This window comes from Mauremys mutica, chromosome 1 (genome assembly GCF_020497125.1).
Source record: "Mauremys mutica isolate MM-2020 ecotype Southern chromosome 1, ASM2049712v1, whole genome shotgun sequence".
NCBI lineage: Eukaryota > Metazoa > Chordata > Testudines > Geoemydidae > Mauremys > Mauremys mutica.
In genome coordinates this window covers 28,000,167-28,019,500 of record NC_059072.1, presented here as the reverse complement: position 1 = coordinate 28,019,500, position 19,334 = coordinate 28,000,167, and the positions used below count along the sequence as shown (strand labels likewise).

Sequence of the window (19,334 nt, the reverse complement as noted above, 5' to 3'; positions counted from 1 at the left end):
AAGCTGGCTAGCCCAAGCTGCTACAGGTCCACTGTCAACCAGTTTGGTGTTGGAAAGTTGACTGTAGGCAATGTGATGATGGAAGTTTCTGAGACAGTCAGGCATGTGGTTTACCCTAAGGTGGCAGGCATCAAAGATATTCCTAAAGTAACTGCTGGCTTGGAGAAAATAGGGTTTCCAAACTGCATCTGGGCTATTTATGAGACTCATGTGCCCATATTTTGCTGCCCTCAAGGAGCACTTGGATACATAAACCAAAAAGGGTACTGCTCCATTGTTCTGCAGGCCTTTGTGGACCCCAGAGGTAAATTTGTGAATGTCAGCATGGATTGCACTGGGAAAGTTCATACTAGAGTTTTTCATTGTTTGGGAGTTCTGTTTCCAGGCTGGGACACTATTCCCACCAAATGACATTATCATAAACGAGTTACTGTCGCCACCATTATTCTGGGGGACCCTGCATACCCCCCTTTTGCCTTGGCTTATGAAACTGTACCCTGATTTCAGAGGCTCTGACAAAAGATGTTTTAATTACACTCTGAGCAGATGTAGAATGGTTGTTGAATGTGCTTTAGGCCGATTGAAATCATGTTGGAGATGTCTACAGACCTGTTTGCATGCCAGTGTCATCAAGGCTGTCCACACTACAGTGCCTTGCTGTGCTCCTCACAATCTTTATGAAACCAGAGGGGAGCCATTTCCTTCTGAATGGATCTATGACAGCGGGTCCGCTGAATCAGTACACTCAGCCAGAAAGAGCACCGACCACAACTGGAGCTGGATGCACACCCAGACAACAGAAGTCAGGAATGCTTTGTGTTCCTGCATTATGGACTTGCATGGTCCAATGAAAGAGGGAGACTTGTACCTTTATGGGTGTGCTGGGGTGGGGAATGGGCCTCGTGTGGGGCATTTTTAGTGCTTGGGAGGGGTGTGGTTTATGAATGACATGACTACTTACCCCATTCTCTTTGATGATTCACAGTATGGATTGATGTAAGGAAGTGATTGAAGTATGGATTGATGTAGACAACTGTATCTATGAATAGTGTTTGCATACGAATTCCTAATTTTCCCTTCTCATTTATTTTCCTTTATTATTTTAGATAGACACTGTATGATGTGATGCAGTGATAGCAATACACTTTCTTCATCAAATAAAAAGCTTATTAATAATAGGGAAGTACAACATTAACCCATTACCCGGCCAGCTGCCATTACCTCACCAAAACACCAGTAACAATAGAACCATAAAAACCAAAAAACCAATGTATGAACAGGTGCAAACAGTGGAACCGTGTATGAGACAGAAACTCCCTACTCTTGCATATTCCCTGCCCGCCTCCCCCCCCGGTTCTCCTTTCCCTTCTTTCCCCATTTGCTGTTCATTTGGTGCCAGGGGAGAGGGATGGAAGCATCCATAGGGGAGGGAGGTGGTCAATATGGAGGGCAGCATGGAGCAAAGGTGCCCAACCAAGCCACTCATGGGGGGCTGATTGCATGGGCCACCCAGCCATGGAGTTTTCCAAGCTGTTTCTGGACTATATCACATAATACCACACGAGGGACTTGGGCTGTGGTGTGAGTGATGCAGCAGGAGTTGCTACTTTTGTGGCCATTAGTGATATTAGCCACAGTTCTCTCTGCTGAGCTCTGTCTTTCTCCTTTAGCTGCCATTCCTGTTCCAGGAACTGAGAAGCAAGTGCCTACTCCCACGCTGAAACCTTGTCCTCAAGCTGTTCAGCCAGCCTGAGCCTTCCTGCTGGCCTCTTGCCATGCCTTTCCTCTAGGCGTAAGTCGCTCTGTCTTTGTGACTGGGCCTACTTGTTGGCCCTGTTCAGAACTTCAACCATAAATTCATCACAGAAACAATTCCTCTTGGAAAGGTCCATGAAGATACAGTGACCCAGGTTCTGCTGCAGTGTGGGCGAGCTGTGGATGTACAGCAGCCAGCAGAGGCCAAGGGGCCCGTAATAGGACAAGACACAGAGGGTTACTGTCTCAATAGTTCAGTGCAGAAGCACAGAAAAAATCCTTGTGGAATTTCAAGGACGTAAAATATTACTTTTCCAAACTGAACCTCAGTATATTATGAGAGGGATGCTTCAGATCACAGAAGCTCCCTGGACATGGCTGAGTTAATTGCAGCAAAAGAAGTCCAGAGACCATACTAAGTTAAAAATTTAAAGTTGTTTTGTGTTTTCTAGAAATTGCAGCACTACTTGGGTTGGGGGACATCTTGGAGGACATAACAGTTGTTGTGGTGCCCACTGGCAAAGAGAGATGTTATTGCAAGCTGCTGGTGGGAAACCTGCAGCGTATACAAGCTAAGTATTCAAATGTATAGTGACTGAACAGAAAATCTGAGTGGAGTGGGCTGGTCAGCTACCTTCCCCTGAAATGTGACTACCTATCCGGAGTTCCTGCTTCAGGAATGGTTTGCAGCAATCAGCCCCCAAGTTTGGGTTAGAATTCATGAGGGAATCAACAGGATGATATGTTAGCTTTCGTGTGGCCTGTCTTGTTATGGCTTCATGCAAACACACAGAACTCCACAGCTATCCCCTTACTCCCCCTCTCCCTTTGCCACATTTGTGGAAAAAAATTCTAATCTCGGTCAAATTTGGCACAAATGATTTTGTCACCTGCATGGACTACTTCTCACTGAAATGGACTAGATTTGTAAATGGAAAACATTTTCACCTTCATTCTCCCTCCCCCTCCTATTTACTCTTTCTAGGCAGCTTGTTACACCATTGAGTGGTTACAGAGCTGCATATTTCCAGGCACGGCAACGTAAGATTATTGTTTTTAAGAAACAGGAATGCCCTAGCAAAAATCTGTACCTTCTCAAGTAAGGATTCACTTTCAAGGCATTTTGTTTGTGTTTCCCAGTCACCATTTTGAACTACATGTGATGAGGGGAGCCAAGCCACTGGTAGTATACTGTACTCCACTAGCAAATACATGCTGCTAGCTAGGGCTTCTAACAACTTTTTAATTGGTTCATAAAACAGAAATCCCTCCCGTTATTATATTCCATCATCATGCACCTCTGTTGGCTCTGTGCTTGGTGCAGTGCCCAGCACCCGGTCAAACCCATCATAAAATGGGCATGATGTCAGCAAGTTGCCTGAGGTGCAGTTCTGGTCACTTTATCCACTCCCTGCACTGGCCGGTTAAATTTGCAATGCTGCCAGTTTCTTTGCGGTTTGCTGATATGCATGGTCATTTCTGGTATTTTCACTAAAGTCCACTGTTTTGCTGGCTTCGCACCAGGAATTTACCAAAATCTGGCTGTGCTCCAGTCACCATGAAGCAGCATGCTATGCAAAATGCTTGTCCTGTTCAGTCTCCATTACAAACAGAAAAGACTCTCTGAAGGTGTGTTTGCAGCTCGGTGTTCAGAAGACAATGGAAAGGTTAAACACTGACTACATGCTCCTGTATTGCACCAAGAGGACCTGAATCTGTTTCCTGGGAGTTGACTGGAGATTCTTGGAATAGAGAGGACAGAGGAAGTTGGCTCATGGGTTTATGGGATACTTTTATGGCGAATTCCCAGGATCCAAGTCAGGGGGGCTGTGTCAGCACTGCAAAGGAATAAGACCTGAATCCTGGGTCCCAGCTTGACTCAGACTCAATATCTCCAACCCTGCAGGATCCTGGGTCCGAGCCCAAGTCTGAGAGATTTGTGCGTAGACGGAAGGTGGGTGTGGGCTCAAGCCTTAGTCCAAAACTGGGCTTACCTTGCAGTTTAGACCTACCCTTTATTATCAAGGAGAATACTCATTATCTCCATTTCTGCTGGAAGGTGACTTCAGAGTAAAACAAGACCCTGCATCATTGACAAACTTCCTTTTTCAGAGTGAAATAGGGAATTCTTCTCTGTTCCCTCTGATACTATTGGTTCGGGAGCTCTGTCTGCAGATCAGCTGAGACACATCCAAGATGATGTCGTAGGTATAAGTGGATCGGCAGTAGGAGCTCAGAATGCAAGTCACACTCCACTGTCTGCTATTGGATTTATCTGCTCAAAATGAGGTTCAGTGGATGAAAACTATCTGTTGTGCAGAGCTTTCTTCTGCTGCTGGTCAGAAGGGAACTGTGCAGTCTCCAATAGTGGTCCAATATGGGGACTTGGCCATTGCTGCCTCCCCACAAAGAGCTCTGTTGCAGCAGAAGCTGGTTGACTTGTATCTTTTCATTGATTTTTAGCAGTGACACCATCACTGTGGCATCTGAACACTTACAAGGGGGAAAAAAAACACAAACAAATTGAATAGCAGAACAGCGTTGGCCTATGTGTTTGTAGAGCACCTGGAATAATGGGGCCCTGATTCTGACTGGGGCTTCTGATGCTATTGTGTAATATGAAAATAACAAAATCCCCAGAATTTAATGTTTGAGCCACCAGATATGTCTCACGCTACTCCAAGAAGTTAATCAAATATAACAATTGATCTTTTATAGGGACATAGAAAGTGTGCACATTAGCTTCTTTGAAATCACCCAAATATATGGTTAACATTTGTTTTATATTTGCCGTTCGCTTTGAGGCAAATACTGACGTGCTTGCTCAGTTTTCTGTGTGGACGCAGGCGAACTCCTATTAAAGGCATTGTGGGCTTGCCTGAAAAATAACTGAGTGAAAACCTGAGCCAAGGACCTCAGGATTAAGACCGAAATATATTACTTGGTGAGGTTGAAAAGAATCGGTTAAAAACAGTATGGGAATGTGCATCATATAACATGTCTCTTGTTTACTTCCATCTTTGTACTCAATGTTGTCAGAATAGCTCAGGGTATAGTATTTTAGGTTCATTGCTTATGTAGATCCAGTAGGGGGAGCTCACAGCATTGGTTTGTCAGCTTTAAAATGTCTCTCTTTCATAGGTGATTGAACTAGATTTTTTTTAAATCTAGACCTGAAGAGTATTTTGCAACAGATTGGAGGAGACACATACTCTCCTCTATTTCTGGGCACATGATTCTCATTGTCATTAATGGGAAAATCCTGCCCACAGATGAACAGGAGACTGTTGCAGAATATTTTTAAATTGGATCCAAATTTGGGCCTAAATTGTCTGAGAGTCTCTCTTCTGTTTGCCCTCTGCTGACTAGAAAGAGTGGCATTAGAATGAAGAGGTCTGGAATGTTTCAGTTGTGCACATGTGCTTGAATCCTGTTATCTTTGGCTCTTTTGCTCAGTGTAACAGTTAAAACAACCTCTTACTGAATGGAGAATGATGTTGGTATGTGTATACATGTGTAAAGACAAAGATCTCTAGGGCTATAGAAATCTGCAGTGTCTAAGTGGAACGCAAGGAGGACAACAGATCCTCACATGCAATCCATGTGTATGAAAAAAACTGTCCTTTCAGTAAGGATTCATATAAATGCCATACTCCGTGCTGTGAAAATCAAAACATGCCTTTGAAAGAGTCAGTACCATAATAGCAGGACCTCTTGAGGAAAGATCTAGGCTCTTTCTAGGTTCCTTTATGCCAGGTAAAGGGTCTCTCTAAGCCATTGATATAACCAGGGGGAATTTCTACAGAGCAAAAACTGAGCCTACATCTGTCTTCCTATCTTTTTAGGACCTCCCTCCCGAGCATAGCACCTTGGAGATTCTGAGCAGTGCTGCAGTTGGGGAGAGAATTCCATAAGTTAGACCCGTGTTCTCAACCTGCAGCCTGAGGGCTGCTTGCAACCCAATCATCACACAGCTGTAGTAGCCCATGTGACACTGTAAGGGCCATATGGGTAGTATGTAGTGTGGATGCGGCCCACATAACACACATGAGGCCCACAATGGTAAATAGGTTGAGGACCTCAGACATCGACTCTCCAGGGCTGTCTAAGGTGTGCTGGGTACTGCTTCAGCCACCAGAACTGCCTAGAATCAGGAGGGTGTAAAAGTGGCTTAAGCTACTCATTCCTCTCTTCCCTCTATTTGTGAATTTGTGCTGTGCCTCGTAGAGTATGTCTTCACTGCAAGTGAAGGTATGTTTGTAGCATGGAAAGACATGTCCATGCTAGCTTTAATTTAGCTAGCATAGGTAACAGTATGTAGACATGATAGTACGGGCTAGCAACCCGAGTAGACACCTAGAGTCTCCATCAGGCTTGTACTCAGGCTGTTACCCCAAGAACAAGCCTGTGCCACCATATCTTCACTACTACTGTTACCTGCACAAACCAGATTAAAGCTAGCATGGAGATGCAGAAACAAACAGACCTTTACTTTGCAAAGAAGACATATCCTTAAGGGCACACACCATAGAATCTCACCACCATTATTTTCCTGGGGTAACAGTTTTCATGAAGGTTGTAATCCTTTCTTAAAACTGGTCTCAGTAGCTCAGTATTTCATAATGTTGTGAGTGAACTAATGCAAAACAGATTACTTTGTATATGACATAGAATTCCAGAGAAGACAGCAGATCAGTGGTCCATTGCTTTATACAATATTGGCTGTGAAAATAATATATTTAATTCCTTTTAAAAATGAGATTAGTTACAATCTCAAATCAGGAAATGCCCCGGGTGATATTGCATGTTTAACCTGAACTTTGACCCCTTGTGTGTCTGCACTCTAATTGTCTTGAGCTAGGTGATCATATTATTGCTCAAATACTATAATATACTTTTTTCCTACCACCTTAGGGCTTGTCTTCACAGTGCCTTAGTCTGCACTGGCAAGGATGTCAATTCTGATGTTCACCAGCATGTCGGACATTGCCTGGCCTGTGTGGGCCCTACTGGCACACACTAAAAGTTCCATAGGGCACTTCAATGTAGTTTGGTTTCTTCAATCAAGCAGACAAAGATATATAACAAGATCCAATGGCTAGAAGTTGAAATGAAGCAAAATCAGGTTGGAAAAGGCACAAAGCTGGGGAAGGAAGGTTGAAATTTATGATTCGGACGACAAAAGACAGAATACATGAGATGCTTCATTGAGACAGACAATGAGAAGCCAATAAAACTAGATGGTATAGAGTTAAAGTCTGTACAATTTAAATATTTCAGTTCAGTGTTAAGCTGTGATAGGGATGTGGATGTTAGGAGTCATATGAAGAGCACTTGGGTCAAATGGAGGGAGTTGACAGGAATTCCCTCCAATAAGAATATGCCAAGTAAACTAAAGAACAAAGCATATAACACCATGATTAGGACAGCCATGATGTATGGGTTGGAATGCTGGCCAAAAAGGAAGAGAGAACCACTGCTTTATACTGTTGAAATAATAATGCTCAAGTGGATGCTGGGTAAGATGAGAGCTGGCAGGCTACTCAGTGAAATAGTGTGAGCCATGATGCAGGTACCCCTCATGGAAAAGCTGAGGGAGTATCAGCTAAGTTGGTTGGGACACATGAGACAACGAGATGCGAGATATGTTGGTCAAAGAATATGTGATCTAGTGGCCACAGGACAAAGACCACAAGGAAGGCCCAGTAAAAGGTGGTTTGAGTCGCAGAAGGAGGACAGAAAGAAGGCTTGTGTCTGCTTGGAAGACACACTCGACAGCAGTGCTTGGAAACAAAGAACAAGAGCCACCAACCCCAACTAGCAGGACAAGGCAAAAGCAAAGAACAAGAACAACACTGAAATTTAGTATAGCAACAATCTACACTGAGGAAAGTGTCTTGGCCTGTATTTGGTCAAACTTTAGCAAAGTTGAATCTTGGTTAGAATTCTAAGTTTGCTTAATGGTTTCAGTTCTTAACTATTGCAGACACAGTCATTCTAGCTGTAATATAGCTGTTTTCTCCTTGTTTCCTGCCTGCTGCCATAAATTTGAGTTGGAGATTTAGTTGTCACAAGAGGAGGAGGAAACATTTTATCACTTTCCCTTCCCTGTTTCTGCTGGAGGTCTCGTTGGAGAACCTGAGAACTGGGAACTTTTTCAATGCTATACTGATGGAGTTTTTTGAATGTTTAGCAGAGATCTTTCATCTGACTTGTTCAGCAGCTGTTAGAATTAAGTTAAGATGTTAAAATTAAATTTTTCCCTTTTATATTCTCAAATTTCACTTTTTTAGTACTTGTAATATAATCCTACTAGTTCTCTAGTCATCCATAGTGTTACAAGAAAAAGAAGCAGATGAAACAGTTTGATTCCTTTTATATTTTATTTTTCTGTTTGCAGAAGCATCTAAAATGTGCAGACTCTAAATACAAAGAAGAAATAGTTCCTGCCCCAAAAAAACATAAAAAAAAAGAGCAATAATCCTTCCCTCCTCCTTCCAGGAGCTCCTGTAAGGTCCAAGGGTATGTCTGTGCTGCAATCAAAGGTGTGATTGCAAGCGTGGGTTGGTATACCTGCATTAGCTTTCATCTAGCTAGCATGGTTAAAAATAGCTGAAAAGACATGGTGGCACAGGCTTTAGCACAGGCTGGCAATGCAAGTATGTACCCTCAGTCCCACAGTTTGTACAGCCCATGCTGAAGCCCGCACCATGGCATCTTCTTCATATTTAGCTGTACTAGATAAAGTTAGGTAGTGTGGGTACACCAACTCATGTTGCTCTCGCACCTTCAATTGCATTGTGGGTATAACCTGTGAGTTAAAAGTTCCATAATCCCCTATGACCTGAACAGGGATGCATCTTGACAAACCTGCAGTTACAGGTAAGTAACCTCCTCTTCCTAATTAAACCTCACATCCCCCTTTCTGGGGAGGTAAATAAGTGTTAGTATCCCCATATCACAGATGAGAAAACAAGGGTTAAGTGACTCCCCCACCATCATACAGCAAATACCTATCACACCAAAGCTAGGTCTTCTAGCTCACCAGCCGAGTGCCTTCCATTGCCACTTATGCAAGTCACTCACCCTTTCTGTGTTTGTTTGTTTGTTTGTTTTCCTGTCTCTCAAATGAGCTTGTTAAAAATGCTTTGGACTTTCATCTTTAAAAATCAAAGCACTTGCCAAAAGGGGTAAGCAAGCATGAGCAATCCCATTTTACAGCATAATTAAGCACATTGATTTGAAGCGATTTTTCTGTCATTACAGGAGCTGTCATCTTTCTTTTCATTTTGTTGTTGACATATTTGTTGAGTATTATTACTGTTGTACTTCTGTCATCTCTGGTCTTTTTAGATTAACTAAATAGCATCATATAAAGTATCTTAAATGAATTGCACCAGATTGACCCAACAAAAGATTTTGCATTTCAGGTTATCAAAAGCTACTCTTCCCTTGTACATAGAGGTACATCACTAATGTTATTGCCTCTGAGTAAACAACAGTTTGCCAATAAAAAACACCCCCCAGAATTCCAGGAGGAAAATGTATGCAAGTTCCCTAATTCCTGCCAATAAAACCCTTCAAGAAAAACTTGTAATTAAACTTGACCTTGTGCAAGAGTAAGGTTTGATTAATCATGGTGTGCTACTATTAACATAGTAAAATGGGAAGGAAAAGGGACTAGGTTGTCCACAACCTTCAGACCAATCTGTCTCTAATTACCTATCTACTTTTAATTAATAGAAGCTTCAGTGAATGTCTGCAATAGTCCTGTGTAATCTGCATAATAAATATTACCATAGCTTTTCCATTCACTATTTAAGACTCACCTCACATACCACTGAAATGCATCCAGCTCTGGGAGGAAATGTAACTGTTTTTAACAGGAGCATCATGACAGTCTGGACTATAATTGAATACCACCTTATCCAGTTGAAACTATAGGAACATTTACGTCAGCAGATTGCAGTTACCCAAACTGTCACTTGGCCAGAACATCTCTGTTCTTGCAGTAAATGCTGCAGGATTTTTAACTGACCCCTGCTGGTTACAGCTTCATTCTTATGTTTAATAAGAAGGTAACAAGAAGTGCAGTGCTTCCTAGCACTATGCTGAGACATACACTATTTATTTATTTCCATTAGTGACCTTGGTGTGCTAGCTGCTTTCCAAACAGAAAAGAAGGGAATGCCCCTGATTGACTTCTTGGGAAGCATAGCCTACTTTAGTCACCTGAGTTTTTCCTTGTAGATATCCTTCTACACTGAAGTTCCTGAAGATCCACCAGCCAATCCTGGAAAATGTATGCTGAGTACATGTTCTTCATATCACTTTATTTTTTTGAGAATTTGGCTCTTTCCAGTAATTTAGTAGTGAGGTTCTAGACATTTTATCTGTCTCTTGTGCAGTTATCCTGGGAAAACATCTGCATTGTTACATAAATAAAAGATGCTCCAAGGGAGCTCTGGTTTCTCCTGTTAACTACTGCGAAACATCTCACACAGCACCCTGCCCCTCCCCTGACCATATAGCAAGTGTGAAAAGTTGGGACGGGGTAAAGGATAATAGGCACCTATATAAGAAAAAGCCCCAAATATCGGGACTCGCCCTATAAAATCAGGTCATCTGGTCACCCTACCCCTGCCTCAATAAATAAATAAATAAATAAAATCTTTATCCACAAATATGTATATCTGTTACTCCTGCGGCTTTAATTTTGTACTTTGTTTCAATATTACTTAGTTACTTGACTTGTATAAATAGTTTTTTAAAAAGCAGCACTTTTCAAAGTGCTTGTTGTTCTTGGCACAGGATCAGTTCTGGTGTCCAACTGGTAGGACCTGAAACTTGTTGTTTAATAAGTGCCTGTAGTCAAAACAGTTGGTGTGTGCAACGACTGATCTGGTATTTGTTGCAGCAGGTCATCTGCCTGATTTCTAACACATGCACAATACCTAATCACGTTGCTGTATTTCTCTGACGGAGTCTGTGGTAATGTGAATCATTTCACGTTCCAAAAGTACAACATGTTTACAGTCATCGTGGAATCAGATTACGTTGGCAGCGCGTTCTTCTCTGTAAGTGGTTTCAGTTTACATTTCGTCTTCTAGTAGGGATTTGCATAATTTTGCTGATCCTACTTTTTTGTAGACCTTTTTAGAAACGGGGAGTCGTTTTAGCTGTTTAATTTTAGGAAGTGGAACTTGTATCTGTTGCAAATGAAGAAACGTGCAGCTCAGAGGTTGTTTTAGCACTTGATAATTAATTTCCAAATGATGTCATTTGACCTAGTCAGGAGTGTATACTACTTGCACTGCTTTTTAGCAAAACAACAGTACTTTTTCTTTGAATTGGCTGTTTATTTCCTTTGTCAGTTTACAAGAAGGATCAAAATGAAACTGACTGTGCCATTTCCTTTACTGCGCACAGTGTAAGGGTGGATACAGTTTGCGGATATTGTTTCCAAACGTTTCAACTGGACTTGGAACAGTTATTTTGTCAAACTCTCACTGGTAAAGTTATCCTTGGATCGTGCAACACTCTGCTGTGGTTTGTTGGCATCAAATCTGAGTTTATTTTTATCTAGCCTCACATATTTGGTTTTGTAGGGGTTTTTTTTTTAGATTGTTGCTACAAAATGAAAGTGCTTACAAGATGATTATAAGCTCTGGTTATGAAGCAACTGCCAGTTATTGCAAGATGACACTCTCTGCCAGTACTTCAGTTGTTCAGTTTTCTGGCTCCTAACTAGAATTGTTTTGGGGAGGGGGAGTTTGTTGTTGTTGTTGTCGTTGTTTTTAATTAAAACTAATGCCAAGCACATTTTCAAATTTTGACCTGGAATTAGTACACTGTAGAAGATTTCATACAATATTTACTGAAATAGTAGGTAATAAATTGCTCAACTTTGCACAGTGAATAGCTGTGTAATTAAAATTCAGAGTATAGAACTCAGAGAAACAATATTTTGTGTGTGCACACTGTATGGAATTGTCATGAGTAAGTAGCACATTAACAATTATGGCATAACAGTTTAATATATCAGAATCAGATTGTAAATGAGATACGACACTTCATTGAACCATTGGTTAAATATTTTAAACAAAGATAGATAAATAGCATTTATACTATACTGAAGGTCATCTGATTGTCAGTCTGACCTGATGTAAATAATTTGACCACAAATCTTGTACAGCTCAAGAAAGACAACTTAAAAAAAAAGACATTTCTGTAGTGATAAATGTGAACACTAAGCTAAGTCCTACTGTATTGTAACTGTTTACTGCCAGCAGAATATTTTTAATACATTTTTTTCAGCAATTCAGTTCTGCTTCTCCTAATGGAATGTAATACAGAACTGTGAACCAAAGTGCTGAGTTTACTGAATTATTCATGAATTAAATTTAGAATGAATATACCATTTTCACCCTCTTTGGTAGATTGCCTTTTTATTTGACTTTTTGAGGATTATAATTTTGAGACTGGAAAGTTTTTAAAAAAGAAAAAAAACACCACCAAGTTTTTGCTTTAGGCTCTGTCTACACAGGAAGTCAAATCATGGTAAACTGCAAATGTGTTTGAACATGACAGTTGCTACATAAATAAGGTTCTAGCCTGTTTTCTCTGACTTTGTGCACAGGGATTTTTTGGCCTGATAACTACTTCCAGGCAATACCAAGAGAGACTGAGGTTTTTCATTTGGTAATGGTGTTTGCTCTTCTCTCCCACGCCGGCCAGAACTGTCCCTCTCTGAGCCTTCCCCTTCTGCCATTTTGCAACACTTTGTGATTTTGTATCTCCCATTGATGCACAAGAGACTATTTTGAAAACTATTTTGTCTTTTTCCTAGAATTGTTTGTGTTAATGGAGATAAGCATTTTGGATGAAAGAGAGGTTTACTGTGAAAGAAACACATACTTGTGTTTTCAGTTTCCCTCAATTAAAAAACTGAGGTTTTAACATCAAAATATGATCTGTTTAGCGTACACTAAAACCACTGTAGGATCCAACTTTTTAATCTAGTAAAATATGAACAGTTGACACAAGTCATTAGAATTAATAAGCATGGACTGAGTACATTTGGGTTTATCTCCTCTGTACTTCAGAGACTACCTCATATTTTATCCTAGGAGTGGAGATCAGCGGGGATGCTTGATCTTATGAGTGTAGTCGTCAGAGAGCTAGGAACAAGGCATCCTCAGAGGCGGGTTTTCAACTTTGGAACTTGCTGCATTTTTGCCCCCTCTTTCCCTCTGATACTGGTCGGACAGAATCTGAGTTTGTTGACCTTCAGAGCACACTGTATTTCCATTTTATGTTTTTTTGAGGGGATGGACTTGAGGAGGAAGGATTTTAGTCTTCAGTTTTTGTGGATTTGAACGTCCTTATTGATTGTCATTTTGTCAAAGTGATTATTAGTGTATTTTTAAAATTATGTATCTGTATAAGCACGTGCTATTGTTAAAAAATAAATAGCCTCTCATGTCACTAGGTAATTGAACTCATTCGCTTCTGACCAGGAAGTTGAGATGTTGCTCTTCCTCCAGAATAGCTGTTATTTCCCAAAGACCAGCCAATGAATTTCCAGTGGAATTAGTAAAGTGGTTCAGAGACCAGAGCTTGAGGACTTGGGCCATTGCAGCTGAGGGTTTGGGAAAAGTAGAGGATTACATCGTGTGGTGGTGCATGAACATTACATTGTGTGGTGGGCTGGAAACTGAGAGCAGTGCCGGAGATTCAGGGATCATCTAGTCTTGCTCCCCAAACAGCATAAAGACATCACATCTGGTGTGCACAAAAATCTGATTTGGCTGGAACAATTGGATTATATCCATGTTTCCATGGGACATGGAGAGTTTGCTGGAACAGTTTAATGATCATTTGCAGTGCTATTCCGAAAAGGGAAACTTAGTTGTATAGCAATAAAATGAACTTTAGGATCTTGTAATAACATTTTAAATAAAACAAGCTTCAAGTTGTTTATTATATTTTCTTTCTTAAAATGCATGTACGTTAATCTAGTGGGGGAAAGTTGAACTCCGTTCACAGAGATTAATGCTGCTAAGATGTTAACTCCTTGGCAGCAGAAGCCAAACTTTGTTGCTGTGAAGTCAGTTGCCGCAGTGGATGAGCAGAAACCCACAGGCAGGCACAAAAGGATTAATGCTGTAAAGAGGATTGCAGCTCTGCTTGTGTTCTATCTGACAGATTACAAATGCTTGTGGATTTGACAGTAGTTCTTTTATAAAATTAATGCACTATGCTTAGTTATTTATAGGTAATGCAAACGTATCAATTTACAAACACTCCAGTAAATTTGTGATGTTGTCTCCCAAATGTTATACCTACTCGGGTGAACAAATGTATTTATAGCATTGCAAAATATCTGCAGAAATTGCAACAGGTGTGGAATTCAGTTTAGCATTATAATTACTTGTATTGATTTATCAGAGGCACATATCTAGCATTAGTTACTTTATAGGATTTTTAAAATAAAAACAGACGTGTACTTGCTGGGATGACTAGGTTATTTGATGCATGTACAGTGATTATGCTATTTAACGTGAACATGTAGGACCTTATTTTCAACAGGTTGTACGCATATAAATTCGCTTGCACTTCTGTGCCTAATTTGCATGCACAATTACCACAGGTGCATGTAGAAATCCCATTTTTACATGGACAAATGGCCAGTTACAACCTTATTGGATATTTGTATGTGCAAATACCTAATGGGAGAGTACAAATTGTATGTGCATTTTTGTGTGTGCAGTTATGGTTTTCCTTTTTTCCGTTCTTTTTATTGGCTATGTTTTGGCAAATCAATAGAAATGTAATCTGAAAAATAAAACAAGCTTAAACAACCAAGTTTAATTTCCAGGAACTTGCAAAGGGAAAAATGCAGCCATTCTATTTAGGCAACTGAGTATGACAATGGACGTGATATTTGCTTTTTCATATGTATAGGGAGGTATATATTTTTCCAATTATTTCCTGCAGTCCTTAAGATATTTTCAGCTGAGGCCAAGTAATATTTCTGGTAATTCTCAAAGTACCTGCTGAAAATGTGGAAGGTTATTTATAGCCATGTTTTGTTTGTAGGTGTTCAAAGATATGGAAGGGAATGCCAGATATAGCGGTCAGTACAGATAACAAGAAAGTCAGCCATTCTCTTATGCTTTAGGTAAAACATTAAAAATTGTTCTGGTAACCTTTCCTCCCTTCCCTCAAACACATACACATTTTAAAAATGGAGGGATAAACTATTATATATTAACGTAGTGCTTCTTATTTCTGACATTTCACATAAGTTACAAGTTCCATTGTGAATGTATTGCTTTGCTCTTGGGAATTAATCGATTGGGAAAGTTTTTGATGGAACAAATCAAACTTGCTTGATTGAAAATTACATATAACGAAGACCATATAAAAAAAAATCTGAAGCTGCTCATGTATGTGATTCTTTAGATGACTCTGAAATACTGATCATCTTAAATGGTCAATATGTGTGTCTGTAAATTAACCTGAGTGTCTTTCTTTCCAGAACATTTATTTTAATTATCAATTAATGGGATATATCACCCTCAACTACTACATCCTTAGGTATAATGCTTAAGGTATCATTTTCTAGAAGGCAGTCAGTCTTGACAAGACTAATAGCTGAACTGATAGTCTGAGCAGTCCATGCTGAATATTTAAGGAGGAAAAGGTTTTACCAACCGTTTTAATTCACAGGGAGTCACCATTGTAGAGGTTCTTGGTTGGTTACATAACAGTACCTTGTCATCGGAATCTCAAGAGGGTAGTGGTAAAATTTAGAATATAATTCAAACTTGTTTTGTTTGGCAGGACAAGGTAGATTAAATTAAAACATTTGCAGTAAAAGAGTTACAGGATGTTACACTGGTCCACAACCAAATTGCATAAAATAATTAATACGGTTTAACTAAATAAGAAAAGTAACAGTACCTTTCAAAAATTACTTATTTCAAGTAAAACTGTTGTCAGAAATCTGAAATACAAAATCTGAAGAATAATAAAAGGTGATCTGACAAGGATATTTTTGAAAAATTGAACTTGTCCCCTCTTTTTACTTATTGATGTTCGTACATTTTTTCTTTTACTGGGTGACCAGATAGCAAGTGTGAAAAATTGGGACAGGGTTGGGGGGTAATAAGAGCCCATTTAAAAAAAAAAAGCCCCAAATATCGGGACTGTCCCTAAAAAATTGGGACATCTGGTCACCCTACCTTGGCAGTTTCAAGGCATGTTTATCATGAGTCTGACAAGTTACTTGAAAGGGTGGGGGTGGGGTATTGAATCTTTAAGAGAGGCTTCCTTTATTCAAAGTGTTGTTTAGTCATTGATGTTAAATAGGTTTATAACAAAAACAAAAAGGTCTAAAACATTCTGACTAAAACTCTTTTCCATTTCTTTGAGCTCTTGTAATATCACCATTGCACTGGTTTTCCAGGAATCACAGTCTTCTAAGCTAGACAGAACCTGAATGGTCACTGTAAAACAACATGCAAGGAAAAAACTGAGGTGGATGGAAAAGAATCTTTTCTAGCCACTTGTATACATGCTAAAGAAGCAAAAAGGAGTATAACTCTAGAGAAGCAAAAAGGAGTACACCTCCACTTTTGTCCCCGTTTGCACACCGCCTTTAAGTATTCAGCATATAGTTCCCAAGGACTGCATAGATGTCTGTCTATGATAGATATTATTTTATTCTTTGCGTCTTCAGTAGAGGGCAGTGCCATTGGTTATTGGAAATTAGCAGTACTGGCGACATTTAGGAATTTGTCTTGCTTCCAACGAAAATCAGTGGTAAAATTCCCATGACTTCAGTGAGAGCAGGATCGGGCCCTTACGGGAAGAGTGAGTGTGGGGAAGGATGTGGAAACAACTTGTTTGACATTCCTATTACAATTTAAGTCATAGATGAATCTTCCTGGCAATGGTGGATTTGTACTTGGGCATACGCCAGCCAAAGTATTTTCATGTTTTGACCCTATCCTAGAAAGCTGTGCTTAAAGATCATTGAAATACCAAAAACAGAAAGTGTAACTCTTTGTATGCACAGTCATTCAAATGCAAATCGTTTAGATTGAGCAGCATGATGCTATCAGCTCCTGTTAATATGCTTTTGGTTAATGGAATGGCCTTGAGTAGTAGTGCAATAGGTAGCATTCTGCTGGATTTTTCATTTTAGGTTTCTTATTTGATGGGTTTAGACAAGAACTATTTCCCTGTATTCTGGTCCAAAACTTAATTTACAGGTTCTCAGCACAGAAGCAAATAATTTTAGTTACAGCAGTCAATTAAAGTAATTTAGGGTCTCTTTGTTTACATTGGGGTGAGGGAATTATTTGTACCATATGGAATGTAAGAGCAACATCTTTATATTATTTTAATAATAATGGTGCTAAGGGAGAGGAATTGTGGATGAGTAGCTAGAGATTGGGATTAGGAGCCTAAAGATGTTAGCTCCGTTTCTGGCCCTGTCATTGATCTGCTGCATAACGCTAGGCCAGTCACTAAGGATGAGAGGGTTCCTTCTAGGTAAATTGCATGGAGCTACTGAGAATGAGAACTCTTGTCTCACGCTCCTCCTCACTGCATAACACTCAGCCCACCCTTTTTCTTTCTCCAACATCTCTGATCTTCACCTGGCTCCCACTGGTGGTGCCGAAACAGGATCCTGGGATCTGGTGAAGTACCCCTCGCTTCCTGGTCAGCCAGCAAATGCTGGCAGGCTGCTTTTCAGCACAAAACTGCTCTGGCTGGAAGGTTCCCACTAGCCCCAGACTCTGCTGCAGCAAGTGCATGCCTTCTGCTTTCGGGATGAATGAGGGCATAGAAGCAGGCAGCACAGGGAGTTGGCTCACTGTGAGATAGCAGGCCAAGGAAGGGGTGACTTCCAGTAAGAAAGAAGAAGGACCAGTCAGGCCTTAGTGCTGACAACAGTTCCAATATAGCACCACTTCTCATGGGCCAAGGACCAACATGTGCTACTTTTAGAAACTACATTTAAGTTGGCAATGTCAAGGTTACAGGGCTAGCTTCACCTCTGTCATCTGAGTACATCCATTCATGTCTTGGGCCTTCTGCATTTGCCTCTCCTGGGATATGGAATTCTGCAGTTCTCCCACTATTAAAGTGGGCCCTGGGCTACAGTACCTTGTGTATCATCCATTGAGTTGCTGACCCTATAGCTCCGACTGGGGTTCAATACCTGAAGTTCTTCCCTTCAGGAGTCTGTGACCAGTGGTATACAGTAGTCAGACAGACTTCTTAAACCAAAGTATTGTTTAATCTGAACAGTAAGAATTAAGCATTTAGAGAAAAAAGATTCTTAAACAGTCTTACATGCTTATCTCATTTAACTAAAGCCTGTAATGAGGGGGCTAGGCAGACCTAGCTTCTTCAGCCATCCCAGTGGGTGAGTCCTGAATGTCAGGCTGAACAGTTCCCCAACAACTGCCAGAGTCTTTGTAACTGTTTATAGTCCTTTTGCTCATCTGGCTCCCAGCATTGTCCCCCACCATGGCAAACACATTTTTGTAACTTGGTTGTAGCCTGGAGGAAGAATCTTCGCTGCCAATAGTTTGGGCATTGTCTCTTTATAACCCTGAAGTGTTTTCTGCAGAGGTGGCTTATCTTGAGCTATTCTTTGTTCTTTCTATTTGTTTTCCTTGCAGTCCATAATTAAACCAGCATATTCATACAGTAAACATCCCAATAACTAGGTCACATACAGTATTTGTAAGTTATTATAAAGCAGCCTCACGTCCATCACAAGGAGCTCCCTAGGAAATTAGTAGATCCTTAGGTGGGTAATCTGAGAACTGAACAGTTTATTAAGGATTAACAGTTCAGTGCCTACATTTCCCCTTTGGTACTAAAAATTAGTAATGTTTGCTTGCTGTACTTTACAAAGGTGTTGACAGTTTGTAAAATATTTGTAAAATGCTTTGAGATCTCCTGATAAAATGTTAGGTAAGTGTTAAATGTTGCTATTTAGCTCTTATATAGTGTTTTACAATCTTCAGAGCACTGTACACAGTTGTTTTTGTGTTTCATATTTACCCATTGGCATTATGACTGATTTCAACAATAATTAACTAGCATAATGTTGTGTGCTGAAAGTCACATGTTTTCAACACCGAATGGTATAACTTCATCTTTTCTAACTGCTTTTATTTATTTATTTTGCCTGTGAAATGCTTTAAAATTTATTCTTTGTCCATTACAGAACGAAGACACAATTCAATGTGTAAACCTTCCCCATCTCCAGCTTCTCCACCCTCCAATTCCAGGACATCACTAGTACAAATTAAACAGAAATCCTGTATCAGCGGCCATAACCCTGTCAGCAGCAACTCAAAGCCATTCAAAACTCCCAAAGACAATCTACTTACCTCCACTAGCAAACAGCACACAGTCTTTCCTTCAAAAGTATCAAGGGATAAACCATGGTAAGTACCATTAGAATGGATAGCTGATTTGTCTACACTTGTTTATTTGTATGTTTATTTTAAAACCTGTTTGTGTATCTCATGGTCCTCTGAAGAATA

General features: G+C 40.2%; 1 protein-coding gene across 3 annotated transcripts in view; it reads left to right on the top strand.

The window, feature by feature from the left end:
- ATXN7L1 (ataxin 7 like 1) overlaps window positions 1–19,334 on the top strand; it is a 162,006-nt gene that overhangs the window by 69,534 nt on the left and 73,138 nt on the right. For 2 of the 3 annotated variants that reach the window (XM_044984633.1, XM_044984651.1), the window contains one exon: window positions 19,013–19,235. In XM_044984633.1, the coding sequence (XP_044840568.1) occupies window positions 19,013–19,235 (223 nt within the window). Of the gene's footprint in view, window positions 1–10,739; window positions 10,833–19,012; window positions 19,236–19,334 lie in introns of those variants that run through there. The other variant, XM_044984642.1, reaches the window with a different exon arrangement.